Genomic DNA, 19,839 nt, shown 5'->3' on the forward strand with positions numbered 1-19,839 from the left:
GTAGGGGTGCTGTGGGTACCCCTACCCCTAGCACCCCTACCCCCCTTACACACAGCACCCCTACCCCCAGCACCCCTACCCCCTTACCCACAGCACCCCTACCCCCAGCACCCCTTACCCACAGCACCACTACCCCCAGCACCCCTACTCCCACTACCCACAGCACCCCTACCTCCCCTTACACACAGCACCCCTACCCCCAGTACCCCTACCCCCTTACCCACAGCACCCTACCCCCTTACCCACAGCACCCTACCCCCTTACCCACAGCACTCCTACCCCCAGCACCCCTACCCCCTTACCCATAGCACCACTACCCCCAGCACCCCTACTCCCACTACCCCTAGCACCCCTACCCCCAGCACCCCTACCACACTTACCCACAGCACCCCTACCCCCAGCACCCCTACCCCAGCACCCCTACCCCCGCACCCACAGCACCCCTACACACAGCACCCCTATCCACAGCACCCCCACCCCCCCACACACAGCACCCTTCCCTCCCCCCACACAGCACCCTTCCCCCCCCCCACACAGCACCCTTCCCCCCCCCCCACACAGCACCCTTCCCCCCCCCCACACAGCACCCTTCCCCCCCCCCCACACAGCACCCTTTCCCCCCCACACAGCACCCTTTCCCCCCCAACACACAGCACCCTTTCCCCCCCAACACACAGCACCCTTTCCCCCCCAACACACAGCACCCTTTCCCCCCCAACACACAGCACCCCAATCCCCCAAACACACACAGCACCCCAATCCCCCACACACAGCACCCCAATCCCCCACACACAGCACCCCAACCCCCCACACACAGCACCCCACCCCCCCACACACAACATTACACATGTGTGTGTTCAGCAGTCTTTATGTATTCAGCAGTGTGTGTGTGTGTATTCAGCAGACTGCGTGCGTGTATTCAGCAGACTGCCTACTCAGCAGTGTACGTGTATTTAACGGACTGTGTGTGTATTTAGCAGTCTGTCTATGTCTCGGTGTGTGAATGTGTTCAGCAGTCTGTGTGTATGTATTGCATTTGTTGGAGATACTAATATAAGCTTAATTTATATCATTATTTAAAATTTGTATAATTTAACTCTATGTTGTGTTCTTCTTTTAAAACAAAAGTTGTTAACTGTACGAGTAGTTTTTTTCTAAACGTAAACCTCAGTATTCAGGTTTAATTGTCGTGTTGGCACTTTGAGGGAAAAAAAGTTGGCATGTATTGCAGTTTGGGCACTCGGGCTCAAAAAGGTTCGCCATCACTGCCCTAGAGTAATACCAGTAGGTATTAAATCTGAGCATGAATCAAAAAGTACGGGAAGGAGTGGGGGAGGTTAAACAAATATTGTGTGGGGATTGGACCTGGTAGAGGCCCCTGCTCCGATTGTGCTGCTAGTGTTAGTACTACGAGGTGGCACTGCCCCGCATTTCCCCTTAGAGGGAGATGGGGCAGTTTTTTAGGGCAACGCTATACAGAGCTCATGGAACATGCGACCATCCAGGTTCCCAGCAATTATCTCCCAGGCATAGGGGAGGAATTATCCTGTTTTGTGTGGGAGTGTCATGGACGTGCTTGTCTGTGTTCAGAAATGTATAAAAGCAGGCCATTGAGCCTGGATTAAAGAGTTCAGTTTACTCCTTCATGAAGTCTTGGCTCATGTTTGGGGGATTGGGAGCTATATTCACTACTATAATCACTGCATCACTTGGGATTAGGGAGACTTATAACAGATATACTCAGTCAGAGTATAGGGGATCCATTACAATCACATACTACATCATGACTCAACTGGCCCAGATTGTGCCATGGCACACTCCACCAGGGATAAGGAGATGGTTAGATCTGGAGTCTACTTTGGTGGGTTCAGATCTTCCACATTTTTATCTGTGGCTGGGAGGATCTCAGAGAGCCATCATGAGAACCCAATGTCCGGCCATCTTGAACTCCATCAGAATATATAGGGTTAGGGACAGGTTTGCCCTCTCTGATGTCCTATTTACCACCCAGATATATATTTTGTTTTATTCAAGTTAGAGATTTCAACGCTGAAGAAATGATCAATAAGACAGCTAAAAAAGAGATTGCTTTCATTGAACGCCTATGTGACAGAGAAGCTGTTCTCAATGGCTTGATATCCTCCATCTATAGATATATATGCTTAAACTCCCAAGTATTGGGGGGACCTAATTTACACTAGACAAACGGAAGACAACCTGTGTGAGATCTTGGAGGGAGAGGTGTGGGAGGACATATGGGACAATGCAGCATTCATCTCAATATCAGTTACTATACAGAAACACATGCATAAAATCCTACTCCACTGGTACACGACTTATGTCAAACTATTTAGAATGGGGAAAACTCCAAACAATACATGCTGCAAGGCATGTGGGCAGAGAGGGAGATATATCCACATGTGGTGCCAGTGTCTGAAAATAAACCTATTCTGGTACCAAACTACCATTTGACCTAGACTCATGGTCAAATCTGCTATCCTGACCAGAGCAAGCACAGAAACTATATAATAAAATAACCCTGGTGCCAGACGATCAATTGGCCTAATCAGGAATTATCCACTATCAGAAGTTAGAACACTTATTTAAGACAATATAATTATGGATCAACTCACTGCTACGATTCAGGGTACCCTTTCCTCATATTACAAAACATTGTCTATATGGGACAAATATCTACCACATAGCAGTACCCCATGATTTTTGATGGAATGTTCAGATTCATTGTTTTTCTTTCAATTTGTATTGTTGACATAAAAGAGATTGGATGGATAGTAATATGTATATTAACTGGTTTCTAAATAAAGAATGAAGAAAAGAAAAAAAGGAAAAGAAGCTATGGTGAAGGAAATAAACAGTCACTGAGCACAAGATTAACCTGCACAATTTTAACTCCAAAATATACAGCAGGAATATTATGGTAGGATACCCTACTATAGGCCCAGCATGTATGTAAGTTCTCCAGGTACTCGTGTCCCTTTAAGGATCAGTCTACCCTTTCTTCATACCGGATTGTTCCAGGAAAAGAGCCACTGTATGACAGCTGGATGTAGCTAACATTATAAAAGCGTGTCCCAGATTTAGCCATCAACCATATTCAGCTCTTCAGTATGACAGTCTGAAACCACACAGAATGTTACTTACTTGAAAGCAGTTTGGAAGAATCCAGAATAATGGAGGATGATCATGACAATAAAGGGTTAAAATACAATGGACTTGGCAACATGAAAATGCAATGGTAATGTGATACGGAAATATGTTGACTTGAAGAATCATTTTCATACCAAATATAACTTTGGGACACATTGCACAATATTGTAACTAAAATGGTATAAAACACAGTACCAATGTAACACATGGGACAAGATCATTGTAAAAGGGGGCGGGGCCTGACCGCAGAGCCGAGAGGACGTGAACCTCCAGAGCTCCCGCAACAAGCTACAATAAAACTAATATATACAACTTCAAAAGCGACTAATCGGGCCACAAAGGCCAGCAACGGCAAGGGGACACCAAGCGGAGCATGTTGACACCCCACAAGCGGCACTGCGAGACTTACCCACTAACTAGGTACCCGAGGCCTACTCACAAGGTGTGCGCGGGAGGGACGGCTGCTCTCTCACCGCCACAAATAGCAGCCTTGGTGAAAAAGGACTCCTGCTCCCCCCTCTCTGGACCAGTGGGGGTCATCCCGGTCCACCCGTCATCAGGGATCACTTAAATGGGGCGCCCCAAAGCACAAACTCGACCGTCCGGCCCCACAAGGCCCAGGCAAGATGGGCGACGGCGGCACAACAAGCCGGGAAAAACAGACCAGCACCGACTGTACAGCGGTCTCTAAAGCTAAATTTGAAGCCATATGCCAGAGATTCTGGGAGCGCATGGGGGAGAAGAGCCAACCTCCTGCTCCGAAGCAGGTCACAAAGGTGCCCCACCAACCGGCACCACTGCAAGCGCGGCCAAGGCGCCCAAACGTGTCGCCAATACTGCAGATGGGGATACAAGGCACCGCGGCTAAGCGGAGACCCCACGTAACACGGGGGCACCAGCACACGCAGTTCCCACATGGCACAACAAGCCGACAACAAAGAGGTGGATGGCGGGCGGCAATACTGAAAAGACAAAGGGGCACTTACCACACACAGCCGATATATGGAGCCCAAGCAACGGCACTACAGCCACACTCAAGCTGGCTTCTCAAACCCCCTTCAACTAGCACGAGCCGCAAGCACCCACAAGGGATGAGGCACCGACAACAAGACCGGAGCCTGTGGGAAGCACTGGACCCCAAAACTACCAGCCTGATAAACAAGAGGAGCCGAGGTATACAGCCACCTACCTTGACCCTAGACGGCAACGGCACCTCAAAAAAAACACGTATCCGGGACACCGCAGGCGAAATATCGTCACGAAACCCAGCATCTGCCTCAACCCTACCAGGTGATGCAGGGGGACCCCAACTCTCCTCCCCACCACGAGAGGCTTCCACTAAAGGCCGGAGTCGGGTGAAACCACATCATGAGACCCCAGAGACTGAGACCAGCGACAAAAAACTGGCACAGTATGAACGCATGATTTGACATTCTTTTGCTGCAACATTCACTCGTTAGTCTTATCGACTATTATCGCACCCACAGTTTAACAAACGCCAGTTACTCACGAGACACCTTAAGGCATTAGTTCACAATAGTTTGTTATTTACCAATATGTTTAGCACAAATGCCATTACACACCTCTTACAGGTAACCATAGGTATGATACGTTAAGGCATATATGTTTAGCTTAACTACTATGGGCTACCTCAACATTCTCTTATTTAAAAAATGTGCATGTAATCTTTAATACCCCTCTGTTATAATCAATGAAAATAAGCGTGAGGATTGCCGTCGAGGTACCCCACGCATGTCATACTATCGTTATGCACTGCAAAAAAAATAAAAATAAAATAAAAAGATAATTGTAAAAGCGTCAAACGTGTTAATGTGCCATGTTTTGAAAAGTACTGCAAAGAGGTGAAAAGGAAGGAGTGTTCATTAAAATGTACCTAGTGATTCAACTGGTTTCCATGGTGATTGCCCCACTTTTAGTATTCGGCACACTTTTTCAGATAAATGCCCCCTTTGTTTTAATTGTGAGAATACAGACACACCATGGGACACTTGCATAAAATGTGAAGAAACATTGAATTTTGTATTTTTGTGAGGACTGATTATTGACAAAATTACCTTTTCCATAACCAGACGAGCAAGTGTTATTGGGTTAGCTATACATCTGACGGCAGAGACAGCACCGGACCTTAAAGTTTTTCCATCCATTATAATAGCGTCCATCTCAATATCTCCCTCTTCATTCAGGACAGATCCGTGACCTGAAAAAAACAAACATTTTCATGAAAGTTAAAGTGTTTTAAATACATGATTCTCAAATTCAAAGAGAACCAGAGGCTACTTTCAGGATAATATATTATTTTACCGCAAAATTTCACGTAATATTGTCAACAAAAAGCAGTGTTAGTCAGACTTTACAACATTTTTATCTAATCAGGCTACAATAAATGTAAATTGGTAAGCTCACGTTTGATCTTAAAGAGATAAAATGCTTGATCAATGTCTGGTTATATACTTTGTCCCTAATCTGCACCATTTGTAATGTTAATTTAGGAATATGTTTAACTATTTATATTCTTATTTAATAATGGTGGAAATATCAGAACATTAATTTTAGTTCTTAACAGAAGGGTAGCGGTTGCTTGGTGTAACACTTACATTACCTCTCAGTTAATCACCAATTAGTGATTCTTAACCCTGGGAGCCTGAAGGATGGAACAGCAACAGGGAATATGTAGAAACATAGCACGTGGGGGAGGTGCACCAAACAGCACTTAAAGAAACCTTAGTTTTAGGAATACAAACCTGTTAAAACCCTTTTTGTCATTAACCTTTTTCCAGCTCTGACGGTCCCTCAGCGCTGGCTAGGCCTCCTCCTCTTGCAAAGCCACATGGTGGGATCTCACTGTGCACTCCTTAGAGCTTCCCCATAAGAAATCATTGAGTCAATGCTTTCCTATGGGGAATTTGAAGATGCTAGAAGTGCTGTTTAGTGTGTCTATCCTATTTTGTATGTTTCTGGATTTGGCAGGTGTGTTTCAAAGCAAGCACTAGTCACCAGTCCTAAGATAAGCAAATACAAATTAAAAAAATACATTTAAAGTGAACGTGTTATTAAAGGTTCACTTTATCTGAACACCCCCAGATGTTAATTATTGTAACACTGAGCTTTGGTCCAGCCCCGTGTTCTGATAAGACTTTCCCTGTTTAGATATATTGCCTAAGCAAGGCAATCCTTCTCCATGATGGCTTCATTGCCAAGTGCTTAGCATCTGAATGGAGTAACACAAGTATAGTCACCTTGCTAGTGCTATAAATTTGGGGAGAACTACAGCACATGCACTGTGTTTGCTGTGCTTGAATTAAGGAGCTGTAAAGGGTTCGGCTACTGTCAGTCAATTGTCCACAACAGATTGATTTCAAACACATTCCTCATCATAATTAGTGGTCCATTTGACACTGGAAGGAGTTTAGTTTCAGGGTTACTCCAACCAAAAAACAATGTTTCAATAAAATATTTTTGGTCAGTGTAACCCTTATTGTACTGGTTCCTCACAATAAATAAACCTAAAAGAGTTCCAGCACGGAGGTAAAGTTCTCCCAGCAGCCTGCTCCCTTGCTGGAAGAGGAGGGTGTGACGGACCACCTGGCACCCTGACCGTGTACCTCCGTCAATTGCTGCTTCCTAGGACTAACGAGTACCATAAGCACTGTGCTGGAACACCACAAACTGCCGCAGCTTGGTTGGGATCTCGCCGTCTCCTACCCACCCTGGACCTATGACCAGGATCCAGCTTCCAGTGGGTAGACCTCTCTTAGTCCAGAGAGCTTAGTCTTAGTCTTAGTCCAGCGTAGCAGGAGCAAGCTCTTACAAGAGCTTAGTGATTATACTCGAGGGAGTATAGTGATTATAGCAATCCCCCAGAGTGTAGTTCTCCAATCCCCCAAACATGAGCCGAAACTTCATGAAGGTGCAAGATTATCTGAGCGTTAATGGTTCAGGTTGGCTTTTATACAATTCTCCAGGCCAGAGGAACACCACCTGGACCTGATGGGGCACAGGAACACAAAGGACATAAACCAATCAGAAAAAACATACAGTATGTGACACGCCCATTTACAGCACACAATCCCTCCCCTCTGCGTGGGAGATAATTGAGTAAAGTCCTGTAAGTAACTCAATTATCTCCAAGCAGAAAAACCAAATTTTCACAACGTTTAGAAAGTACCCCAAAACATAACATACCCCCAATCATCACCAGATAGCCCTGATCTGGGTGAACAACATATCCAAAAATCACCCAGATCAGAACAGGGGTTCAAAAGTTTCATGGAAGTCTCTTTTTGACCGGCTGCGAGCATGGTTTCATGGTCAAAACAGTTCCAGAGAATCAAGGCTTGTGGCTGGTCTAGTTCGATAGTTTGCAAACGAACAAACTACCGAACGCAGTCAATAATCTTACCCTGGAGTATATTAGCCAGTTCTATTGCAGGGGACATAGTCACAGGGTAGGAGACTGGCAAACAGGCCCCTCCAAAAACTTGTGGCAAACTCACAGAAAAAGGGGAGTTTGTCACAGAGGGTATCAAGGAGGACAGGCTCAGGGGAGGACATGGACAGTGGGCTGTGCCTTTGCCATTGGTCATCAGTTACCAGCACACTGTGGTTTCCCAGTGGTACATTGCCCAGAGCATAACACTGCCTCCGTCACCTTGCTTTCTTCTCATAATGCATATTGCTGCCATCTCTTCCCCAGGTAAAGGAAGTACACACACCTGGCCATTCACACTGATCTAAAAGACAATGTGATTCAGACCAGACAACTTTCTGATTGTTGAATGCTCCAGTGCTGACACTCAAGCCACCATTGAAGGCACTTTTGATGGTGGACACGGGTCATCAGAGGCACTTGGTCTGCGCTTACAAATAATTCAACTTACCCCTATATATAAATGTGGGGTAATATGTTCTCATATACATGTAAAAAAACAGAAAAGAATACAATAGTAAAACAGGGTAAAAAAGGTTACATAGTATCTATATATCACATATTACCCCACATTTATATATAGGAGTAAGTTAAATTATTTGCAAGCACTGCACTCGCACTTTGATGTATTTGGGTGGTGGTTTATCACCTAAGCATTGCGGTATCTGCTTTTATGTATTTGTGAGTGGTATATTTTTGGGAGTTCCCACAAAGTGCCACAGCTGCTGATCGGTAACCATTTCACTTAAAGAATTAATAAGTGCCACTATGTATTGACATTTGTTCTATACAACAGTCTGTATTGCAATATTATTAAATAATGTGAACAATGTCGGGATTTTGCAGTCTGATGGTTTTGCCACTTTCAGTATGGGGCCATTTCACTTGTGTGAATATCCCAGATAGTGTTTACTGTGCGTGAGGGACCAGATAAGGAAACTTTTCTTTTTAAATATAACAATTCTAACAAATGAAAGCGCATTCTTTCATAATAGCGCAATATGTTTAATGAGTGCTTACTCCATAATTCTCATGATTCAGCACAAGATAGCAATTTGATTAGTTGTATGCATTGAATGAATTCTCAGGTTCACGATACATGTAGAGCCCACTACAGCAGTGCTGTGTTAGTTAACATGCCTATGCCATTGGTATTGAGATGAGCTGGAACCATATTACTAAAACAAAATGCAATCTCTACATGAAATAGTAACTTGGTCAGCATAATGAATTAATGGAATTTTGTCTATACAATGGAACCAATTCAATTTCCCATGGCTCCATCACTTTCAATGGCATCCCTGACTTTTCATGGAAACTGGCTTCAAGGCAATTCTGGGCCACTAACATAGGATAATGATCATAAGCAAAGTATAAATAATTGATACATTATAATATAAACCAACTGACTGTCAGGTAAGGCCTGTATATTTGTGCAAAAAAATACTGGAAGAGGCAGGGGCATGCTAAAATTAAGTAGTTACTTATCTGCAAGCCAAACAAATTAGGAAATTTGAGAAGGAGATGCAAACTCCATTAAAGAACAAGAGATGCTAGAATTTTAAATTTGGTGGATATTTATGTGGAAATGAAAGTGATGTTAGCAGCAATAAATAACTCACCTATTACAGTCTGCCTATGGACACTTCTCATTTTATTCTGCACACAAACTTTGTACCTGCATTAAAAAGTGGGTCATCTTCCAGCACAATTACAGCTTCTTCCACTGATTTGAGGGCACTGCCTCCATGCTTCATGACTTCAAAGCCCTTTAGAGCTGCTAGACTCACACCAGCACGATAACCTTCTTCATATTCCTTGACAATTACACCAGCACCTCCATGGACTACAATAACAGGTCTCATGCTTTCCAAAACTACAGATAAAAGAAAATTATGGAAGTTGGATTAGAACCAGATGGGATAGACACAGTATCCATAGAAATATGAATATTAGAACATTAACCCCTTAAGGACACATGACATGTGACATGTCATGATTCCCTTTTATTTCAGAAGCTTGGTCCTTAAGGGGTTAAAGTGGCACTGTCATGCCGAACTTTCCTTTCTTTAATCGCTTCCTCTTCTCTCCCTCTCTCAGGATCTGTTCTTCATTTCTGTCTGCTCTAGTTTTCTGTAAAACATAAGACAAACTAGGGACTACTTTGTCTTATGGAGGTTTCCTATGCCTGACCATCTATGACCAGCGGAGGAGCAAAGTGTGCTCCGTTTCCTGTGGTCAGAGATATTTTCCCACAATTCTCACCTTTCATCCGTGTTCTCGCGATGCCTCCTTTCCAGATTCCTGAACGCGGGCAAAACTACCGAATTTCGTCCTAACAGAATGAGAGCAGTTCGTCCATTCGTGTTAGGACAAAATGTGGGACTTTTGTTTGGATCGGAATTTAATTTGAATGAATGAAATTCCGATCTGATCCGTGCTGCAGCTGCATCTGCATTCCCACGGTATTAGGGAGCTATCTACCAAAAGGCTAAAAGACTAAAAATTACTTAGTATTAAATCTACCCCTACTCACTATATCGCGGGTAGAGGCATGTCTAGTAAACAGTGTTAAAAAATAAATAACCCCCCCAATAAATGGCCCCATGGGGGGCATCTCTTAACTAGCCTGGGGGTTATAGTGTCCGCCCTGAGTCTCCACCCGTGCCCCATGAATGGGGGCTATTCAAGTAAAAGGGGTCATAGGGTCCCCCTTGGCCCTCACCCATGAGTGGCGGGTGGGGGCTGAAAATACAATAAGTTGGGGGGGCCTATTGTCCTCCCTCCGGCCCCCACCCATGAGCGGCGGGTTGGGGTTCTAAATTACAATATGGGGGGGCCTATTATCCTCCCCCCCCGCCCACGTTCATGAGCGGCGTGTGGGGGGCTCCAAATTACAATAAGGGGGAGGAACCTATTGTCCTCCCCCCGGCACCCACCCATGAGCGGTGGATGGGGGCCCTAAATGAAAATGGGGTAGAGGACCTATTGTCCTCCCCCCAGCAGTGGGTGGGGGCTCTAAATGACTATGGGGGGGGGGGGGGGGGGCGGGAAACCTATTATCCCCCCCACCCCAACCTATGGGCGAAGGGTGGGGGCTAAATGTAACCCCCCCCCCCCTAGGTGACTAGGGGTCCCCAAGCCCCTAGTCACTCCCCAACTGTTTGTTATAAATTGTGCAAAAGATTTGCAAACAATTGCATGTGAATGTAAACATTTGATAAATCTCTGCCTAAATGAGTATATCACATATTGGGAGCTGGTAATCTACTGCAGATGGAGTACAAAAAGGATTACATAAATTACAGTCCACATCCTGTTGATCAAGCATTTACTTGGAATTAAAATAATGCCCCAAACGTCCTTTAAAAACAACATAAAGGCACTAAATTATTAATTTTTTTAAAATTGTTTTACAAATGGCAAAATCAGCAAAATACTGCAAAGTATTTTGAAGAACACAGTGCAACAGTCTTTATCATGAGGTTAAACTGTGCATGATCAACCACAGTGTTTTATTATTTCTCCGGATCTTTCTTGAATTGCAAAGGATGCTGGGTTATACACACATGCTGAATACCAGCTGGCTTTTGCTGGTAATTAACCCCTTAATCTTGTTATTTAGAAAAAATAATTAGCAGATATAAAACTAACTCCTGCATTGCATAGGATAGTGTTTCTTTAAAGGGGCACTCCAAGCACCATAACCACTATCTTACTGGTTTATTTTTGTTTTTAGCTCTAACCACCATTTTTTTCGACAACACAATGGATTTATTCATTTTCTGGCACTTTTTTCTATACCCACTACTATAACAGGGTAATTCACTAAAGTGAGAATTATAAGTGAATTCAAAGTAAACTTCAAATTTAACCCCTTAAGGACCAAACTTCTGGAATAAAAGGGAATCATGACATGTCACACATGTCATGTGTCCTTAAGGGGTTAAAGAGAATATAAACATTCTAGGTCAACAATGTTTCCAACTCTGTTATTTTAGCTTTATATTTGAAATTCATTTTGAATTCAGTTGTAATTATCATTTTAGTGAATAACCCTGTACATTTGTCAGTCTTCTGAAATAGAAAGCAGAAATCAGAAGCAAACTGGCAAAATTTACTATAAAGAAAACTGACTTTTTAGAGAATTTTTATTAACCACTTCAGGACGGAGTCAATATTGCACGTTCTGATCAAAACAAAACGTAAACAAAAACTGGAATTTGGGGGGGCGGGGCCTGACCGCCATGCTGACCGGTCGCAGGGCGGAGAGGCTCCTGACTACTTTGGTCCCCAATGGCACAAAACTTTACCATCTTGTCCCTATGCAATCTGAGTGACCAAAGGCTGTCATGAGCACCCCAGTCCCTGAGATCGGGAGTTCCAGAGCCCCCAGGGAGCGATATGGGACTTTGGGGCCTGCGGCCTACGGGGGTGGAGAGCGGGACGGACGGCCGCTGTCCTGCTTGCGAACCTGGCCACACTGTGACAGCCTTGGGATGCGCCTCGAGGGCCTCGCTTCCCCCCCATGAACCGGGGGGGGGGGGGGGGGGGGGGGGAATTATCCCGGTCCCCAGCGGAGGGTCACACTGCCCTACAAAGTTATGCGCTAGGAGCCAGGGCACTAAAATGGCGAAGCCACGATCCACAATGGTCGACGCAACCTCGCCTTTATGCAGACGGAACCACCTTGCTGAGCATCACCCCATCCCAAACAATCCTGCCTTCCGACTACATGACAAGCTGGCTGGAGCTGGAGGTGGAGGGTGGCGTCGGCATGAGGGGCCCTTGGAAGCTCCACTCACTGTGTCCCTGTGGTCGGGTCTGAAAAGGACCGATCGAAGAGGCCCACCAGCGGTAACCCTAACCTACTGACCCGAGCCGACACCACAGCAACAACGCCCATCGACTACCCTCAATGCCCGCACACACCTAGGCACCGCTAACCGAGGCACAGATTGCCCCCACCACCAGACTCTTCTGCACAGCCCCCTGTGCCTCATCACCCATTCGGGATGGCTATTACCTGACTCAGACTAACTGACTACACTATGCAACTCTGTGACATTGCAAAACCGGTGGAACCTGCAGCACTCTGTGAACTGTGACATGCATAGGGACAGATCTATACACAGCGATTTTAATTACTAACACTCACCCAAGCATGTTCTACCGCTCCTTTTAATTAAGCTCTTCTCTAGCTGCTAGTCTATGCCAGGAGCTCCGTGGGTAAGCGATCCCACATTGAACACATGTCCATTTCTACACCTCAGAGTACTTAGCCACTGGCAAGCAGTATACCAGACTGAATCGGCTAGGCTAGCTTGTGGAACCGATACTGGTCTGAACTTTCTCCTCAACGACCTGGTTAGCTAATTTAGCCCTTAAATGTCACACACTGAAGCTTGAGTGTCATGATCTTGTTTATTATGTTCTTTTACACTTTGCCAACGCCTGCTACTGAGATTAACACAGTAAGAGAATAGCAATGCGGATAGCTAGGGCCAGTGTAACAATCTTGCCTCTTCCCTAGACTAAGCCTGAATAACGCTATTTGAATACCACTATCTGATCTCCCTTATTGATATTGCTTAGTGTGGAAACTACTCCCACAGGATTCCATTCACAGTTAACGTAATGTATTCTCAGAATAGCTGACTAGTCTGACACAACTGGCTTCTGCCATGTGAAGAGACCTCTCATACTACTTAATGTATCTACTATGTCCATGACTTGTTAAACTAACAACGACTGCTAAATGGTGATGTGTACCGCAGTGAATGCTCAAGTCATAGCCTGTATGCCACGAAAATTTAACGGGCACTGTTTTTGATTGTATAGCTACCGTTATATCCACGCCTGCCACAGTCTACCTTACGCTACTGTTACCAAACGATAGAAGAAGTCATTAAGGCTCACCAGCATGTACCCAGCTTGATTTTGTTATTATCACAATACAAAAATATGTGCGTACCTTCTGTCAGGGTATTTATATCGGCAGACATTTTGTGCCATGATAGAAATTAAAATGTATATTGTCAGTCTACTCTGAACAGACCAGACTTCATTTTGTTATTTTCAAATCAAACAAAAGACACAAGATTTCTATCCTTTCTCTAAAACTTGCCAGAGCTAAGAATGTCTTGTATAAACAAACCCAGTGATACAATGAAAGCAGGGGGGTGAATATAAGACTGTCTACGTGCTAATGGAATAGAATAAATTCTAAACCCAGACATAGGTGACAGAGAAGATTAAATAATTAATTTTACTTCTATATCTAACAGATTCCCATTGTATTGAAGAAGTTCATTTTTAGTTCACAGAACTGTCATATTAGGAATTACTACAGAAAATGGAGACATACAGTCTGGACAAAGCTGAGAAAGACCCTTTGAAGTGAAAGGATAATATAAAATTATAGTAACCATAGAGATAACGAAAATGACGTCAAAATAGCCACCAGGAAAAGTAAACTCTTTCCTGGATAGGTATGTTTAGTGGGACAAGACTGCCATCTAGAGTTCAAATACTAAAATGGTTATCTAGAAAGGAACCACACCCACAGTGTTGTCATTGGGTAATTAGCCAGTGACGAACAGAGAAACTTTCCCTTTAAAAATGAAGAGAAGGGGAGAGGAGGAACTCAAGCATTCAGAGATCGATCAAGGCAGAGCCAGGAGGGGTAATGCAGAGAAAGAGACCCATGACAAACAAGTTCCTGAAGCTACCTGAGAACATCTGGTGAGAATATCTATTAATTGGTAATTATACTGAATTCATTTAATTAATTTAAATTAATTGATATTTTCTAGTAGCATGATATATGACTGGATAAAATCACGATCAGATTTCAATATTTAGAAATCTTAGTAATAAGAAATACATTATTAAACTTTTATTCTACAGATAAAACACTAATTCTGTATTTATGTGACATATCACATGTTAGCATATCGTAAAATTTATCCAGCTGTATGGATTTGCTCTAAAATAAGATTAAATATCTGTTTAAGCAAATTAATTAAATATCAGCTTATAGAACAGGTAGATTCTCATTGGATGAATTCAAGGAAATGACTAATGACTGATGACTGGTTAAATGTTATTTTATTTAAAATTACATAAGAGTAGATCTTAATTACTTAACCCCTTAAGGACCAAACTTCTGGAATAAAAGGGAATCATGACCTGTCACACACGTTGTGTGTCCTTAAGGGGTTAAGAGGTCTAGCCAGCATTGAAAGGGTTATTTCTAACTGTCAGCTGAAAGTTTTTATGGCTTTACGCTGCACTGTTCTCTGTGTGAAACTTTTTCTTTGTCTCTGTGAAAGACAGTCATAAATCTTCTTGACAATTAAGACGGTCTTAGCCATTGGGAAATGTTTTTAGATTACCATATTGTATTGCAAACTCGTGTTATACTGAATTTCCATTGATTATTATCATGCATGTTACTCATTATTATTATTATTTAAATTGTTAAGAAATAAAAATGTATCTATTTTTATAACAATTTGTGATTAATTATATGATATACATTTCACTTACAACGATAACGATCTTTGGGATCTGAGAATTGAAATAGTGGGTAATTCTCTCTGTTACAATTATTAGCCCATAAATATCCCCACACTTCTAAATGCTACATAACAGTTTACACTCTTGTATGTTCACGTTGTCTAAGTATGCGGTTGTGGCATCAATGTCTTGCGATTGTTACACATGCACAACAAAAATAAAGCATTAAAAAAAAACAAAAAAAAAACTGGAATTTGCGCTATATGTCTGTTCAACCGTAATTCACCGCAGTCAGATTAAGTGCACCTACACTTATTATATATCATTTTGTTCAGGAGAAGCAGGGCTTTAATTTACCAATAACAATTCATATATGGAACATAATTTATTATGAATAAAATGTAAAACAATGTGAGAAAATAAGATTATTTTTTAAAATCTGTATTTCCGTCTGCCATTTTAGCTGTGAATGTCATAATACTGTTAGGTTTTACTGCAAAAAAATGCACATATTTGTAATCAGCGATGTCTCACGAGTACAACAGTACCCCCCCATTAACAGGTTTTATGGTGTTTTGGAAAGTTACAGGGTCAAATATAGAATGTTCCATTTTCAAATTTAAATTTGCCAGATTAGTAATGTTACCTTTGAGACGGTGTGGTAGCACAGGAAAGAGAATTACCCCCTATGGAGTATTGATCATTATTTAATGTGCAGTTTGCAATATATATGTGCATTATATGGTGAGGCACATACATATACATATATATTTAATACTAATGTACATTTGGTTGTATGAAATACTACAGGCTTCTTAACTTAGCTTAGATTTGAAAACGTTACACTGTCAATGACATTTCCACAAGGTTAACAGCTAAAAGGTTGAAGTTAAATTAGAACAAACACATGTGTTGTCAGTCAAATGTATACAAAAACACTTTGTAAGCCAACTACAAGCTCGAGCCATTTAGGGAATATCCCAAACTTAGATATGCAATACATTATTACATCATGTAACAAGTTAGAAAACCTTTTTGGGAAAATCACACAGGTGGGGGCTGCTTTATAGAGGACAAAAAGACTATTTAACTAAAGGAGAAAGGATAGGATGTTGTCATTCAACCATTATTCCATTCTTACTTGCACACAGAGCACCATACACAAGGACATATGCCGTAGTCACTAATACTTTGGTAAGATTGATTATTTACTGACTATTTTTGCATTCTGTTACATTCATCCAATACACTTTTATCTTCTATTTATTTGAGTCATTGTTTCATTTATTACAATATTTTTACAGTGCCTTTTGGGTCTTCAGACACTGAATTATTTTAGTGATAGTTATCATCTAGAATGGTTAAGGAAAAAAAAAAAAAAATTTTTGTTTATATGCTAATGTTAAATCAGATTGTGTGGAACTAATTTGTTAAACTGTTTACCTGTGTGTTAAACTGTCAGTTTAGTGTATGTATCATTAGCACCTGTTCTATGTTTAACAGGTTTCACTGATGTAGCTTGATTACTGACAATTATCCACTCCGGGGTTCACCTGCTGGTTTTATCTTGAGCAGGTATTTAAACCCTGGGTGGTGATCTAGGCACAAGTACTGATCTTGATAAAGTCCCACAGTTTGGGACGAAACGCGTTGATCTGTGGGCTGCTGGCTGTTCCTTTCTTTCCATTTCCCCTGGGTTTGACGTCCTGTCTTCATCTTTGGCTGAATACCGCGGTCTTTTTTGAAAATACCGACCGCGGTTTCTATCTGCTGGTTGCTGTCTGGGCGGTTGTTGTTCCACTCTGCACCTACTTTGTCCATCTTCACGGCTTCACCTCCACTGTGGTCTTTTTTGAAGATCCCGACCGCAGTGTGAGAGAGTTGGAGTTCCCATAACGAGGGTTCATCTGGTTGCTCTTTGATCCGCCCAACATCACCTTTATTCTGCCTACCCAGGGAGGACTTCCGGACAATTACTGGTTTTTTTTTCATTTTATATTATTTCACTTAGTATTATTGTTTCTTGTCTCTTGTCTTTTATTTTTATATATCTCATTTATTCATCTTCTGGTTATATCTACCTCAGGTGGGGGCCCACACCGAGGACAGATATATATTTTTTTCCCATTTATTATTATTATTGTGTTTTTTGGTATATAATTTGTATCCACCCTACCTTCACTTAGTGATCAGACCTCTATATATATATTCTTTATATTGAGGTTAGTCCATCTTTTTGGCCATTCAGTGCAGTTAGTTTGTGGATACAATTTCTTTGCCTTTTTTTATTTATTTTTTTTGTTATTCTGTTTTATGAGATTTTTGTATTTAATTGTCCGGTTAAGGTATAACAGTGGTGATCGGAATTAGTCCTTTGCTGATTTATTTTTTACTTAATTAATAAATTATTTTTGATAATTTTTATACTATTTATCTAGTTTTATAATCTTAAGCGCACACACCCTATTTTCCATTTCTGAGTATATAACTCATCAAGTCGCTAGAGTGGGTGTGTAGCTGCTACTCTTCTTTTTTATTTATTTACTGATTTATTTGTGGTGTTATCACTGCATGTACCGTTTTCTATAAGTTTTTTATAAGTACCGTATATACTCGAGTATAAGCCGACCCGAATATAAGCCGAGGCCCCTAATTTTACCCCAAAAAACTGGGAAAACTTATTGACTCGAGTATAAGACTAGGGTGGAAAATGCAGCAGCTACTGGTAAATTTCTAAATAAAATTAGATCCTAAAAAAATTATATTAATTTAATATTTATTTACAGTGTGTGTATATAATGAATGCAGTGTGTATATGAATGCTGTGTGTGTATGCAGTGTGTATATAATGAATGGAGTGCAGTACGTGTATATGAGTGCAGTACGTGTATATGAGTGCAGTGTGTGTATGAGTGCAGTGTGTGTATGAGTGCAGTGTGTATGCAGTGTGTAAATAATGAATGCAGTGCAGTGTGTGAGTGCAGTGTGTATGTATGAATGCAGTGTGTGTATGAATGCAGTGTGTATATAATGAATGGAGTGCAGTGTGTGTATATGAGTGCAGTGTGTATGCAGTGTGTATATAATGAATGCAGTGCAGTGTGTGTATATGAGTGCAGTGTGTATATAATGAATGCAGTGCAGTGTGTGTATGAGTGCAGTGTGAATGCAGTGTGTGTATGTGTGTATGTATGAATGCAGTGTGTATGCAGTGTGTATGAATGCGGTGTGTGTATATAATGAATGCAGTGCAGTGTGTGTATGAGTGCAGTGTGATTGCAGTGTGTGTATGTGTGTATGTATGAATGCAGTGTGTATGCAGTGTGTGTATGAATGCAGTGTGTATGCAGTGTGTGTATGAATGCAGTGTGTGTATATAATGAATGCAGTGCAGTGTGTGTATGAGTGTGTGTATGAATGCAGTGTGTGTATATAATGAATGCAGTGCAGTGTGTGTATGTATGAGTGTGTGTATGAATGCAGTGTGTGTGTGTGAGTGCAGAACATTGGTGGGGTGGGCATTTTATTAATTATTATTATTTAATTATTATTGTGATATATATTTTTTTTAATGTTGTTATTATTTTTTTTTTATTATTATTATTATTTTTTTTATTATTATTATTTTTATTTATTTTTTCGTCCCCCCTCCCTGCTTGTTAGCTGGCCAGGGAGGGGGGCTCTCACTCCCTGGTGGTCCAGTGAATGGGCTGTAGGAGGGGGGCTGTCAGGAAGCTGTAACTTACCTTCACCGCAGCTCCTGTCAGCTCCCTTCTATCTCCTCCGTCCGTGCAGCTCCCAGGTCAGCTTCCTCTGCAACTCTCGCGGCCGCGCGGAGCGTTGCCATGGTAACCCGTGGCAACGCTCTGACCCCGCGGCTCTCGCGAGAGTTGCAGAGGAAGCTGACCTGGGAGCTGCACGGGCGGAGGAGAGAGAAGGGAGCTGACAGGAGCTGCGGTGAAGGTAAGTTACAGCTTCCTGACAGCCCCTGGTCCTTGTCTGTATTATGGCAATGAAAATTGCCATAATACAGACAACTGACTCGAGTATAAGACGAGTGAGTGTTTTTCAGCACAAAAAATGTGCTGAAAAACTCGTCTTATACTCGAGTATATACGGTAATTTGGGAACGGAAGGGTCTACTCCGTATACAGCTATAGATTGCATAAAGACACGCTAAGCTTAGAATGACCCGGAGTGACCTTTTGTCGGTAAAGGTCCACATCATACCTGAAGCGAGCCATAACTATCAAAATTGAAGTATCACCGAAACCGACACCCCCATAATGGCATACCATTTGAAAAAGTAGACAAGCCAAGGTATTGAAAGTGGGGTATGTTTAGTCTTTTTTAGTAGCCACTTAGTCACAAACACTGGCCGAAGTTAGCGTTCATATTTTTATTTGTGTGAAAAAAGCAAAAAACTAATATTTGGCCAGTGTTTGTGACTAAGTGGCTACTAAGAAAAACTGGACATACCCCACTTGCAATACCTCGGGTTGTCTGCAAAAAACAAATATGAATGCTAACTCTGGACAGGGTTTGTGACTAAGTGGCTACAAATATAGATGGAACATACCTTATTTTGAATACCCGTCTAGGTTGACTACTTTTGCAAATTATGTGCCATCATGGGGATAATTCTCATTCCTGGGCTACCATACACTCTCAAAGGCAACATAACTAATCTGGCAAATTTCAAT

The 19,839-nt window shown here is 42.1% G+C and overlaps 1 protein-coding gene across 1 annotated transcript in view; it reads right to left on the reverse strand.

The window, feature by feature from the left end:
- Positions 1 to 19,839, reverse strand: part of ASRGL1 (asparaginase and isoaspartyl peptidase 1) — a 55,853-nt gene that overhangs the window by 20,147 nt on the left and 15,867 nt on the right. The window contains exons 2-3 of the mRNA XM_063442982.1: positions 9,294 to 9,491; positions 5,244 to 5,386 (exon numbers count right to left, since the gene is read on the reverse strand). Coding sequence (XP_063299052.1) covers positions 5,244 to 5,386; positions 9,294 to 9,480 — 330 coding nt within the window. The 5' untranslated portion in view covers positions 9,481 to 9,491. The remainder of the gene's footprint in view (positions 1 to 5,243; positions 5,387 to 9,293; positions 9,492 to 19,839) is intronic.

Source organism: Pelobates fuscus, chromosome 2 (assembly GCF_036172605.1).
Source record: "Pelobates fuscus isolate aPelFus1 chromosome 2, aPelFus1.pri, whole genome shotgun sequence".
NCBI lineage: Eukaryota > Metazoa > Chordata > Amphibia > Anura > Pelobatidae > Pelobates > Pelobates fuscus.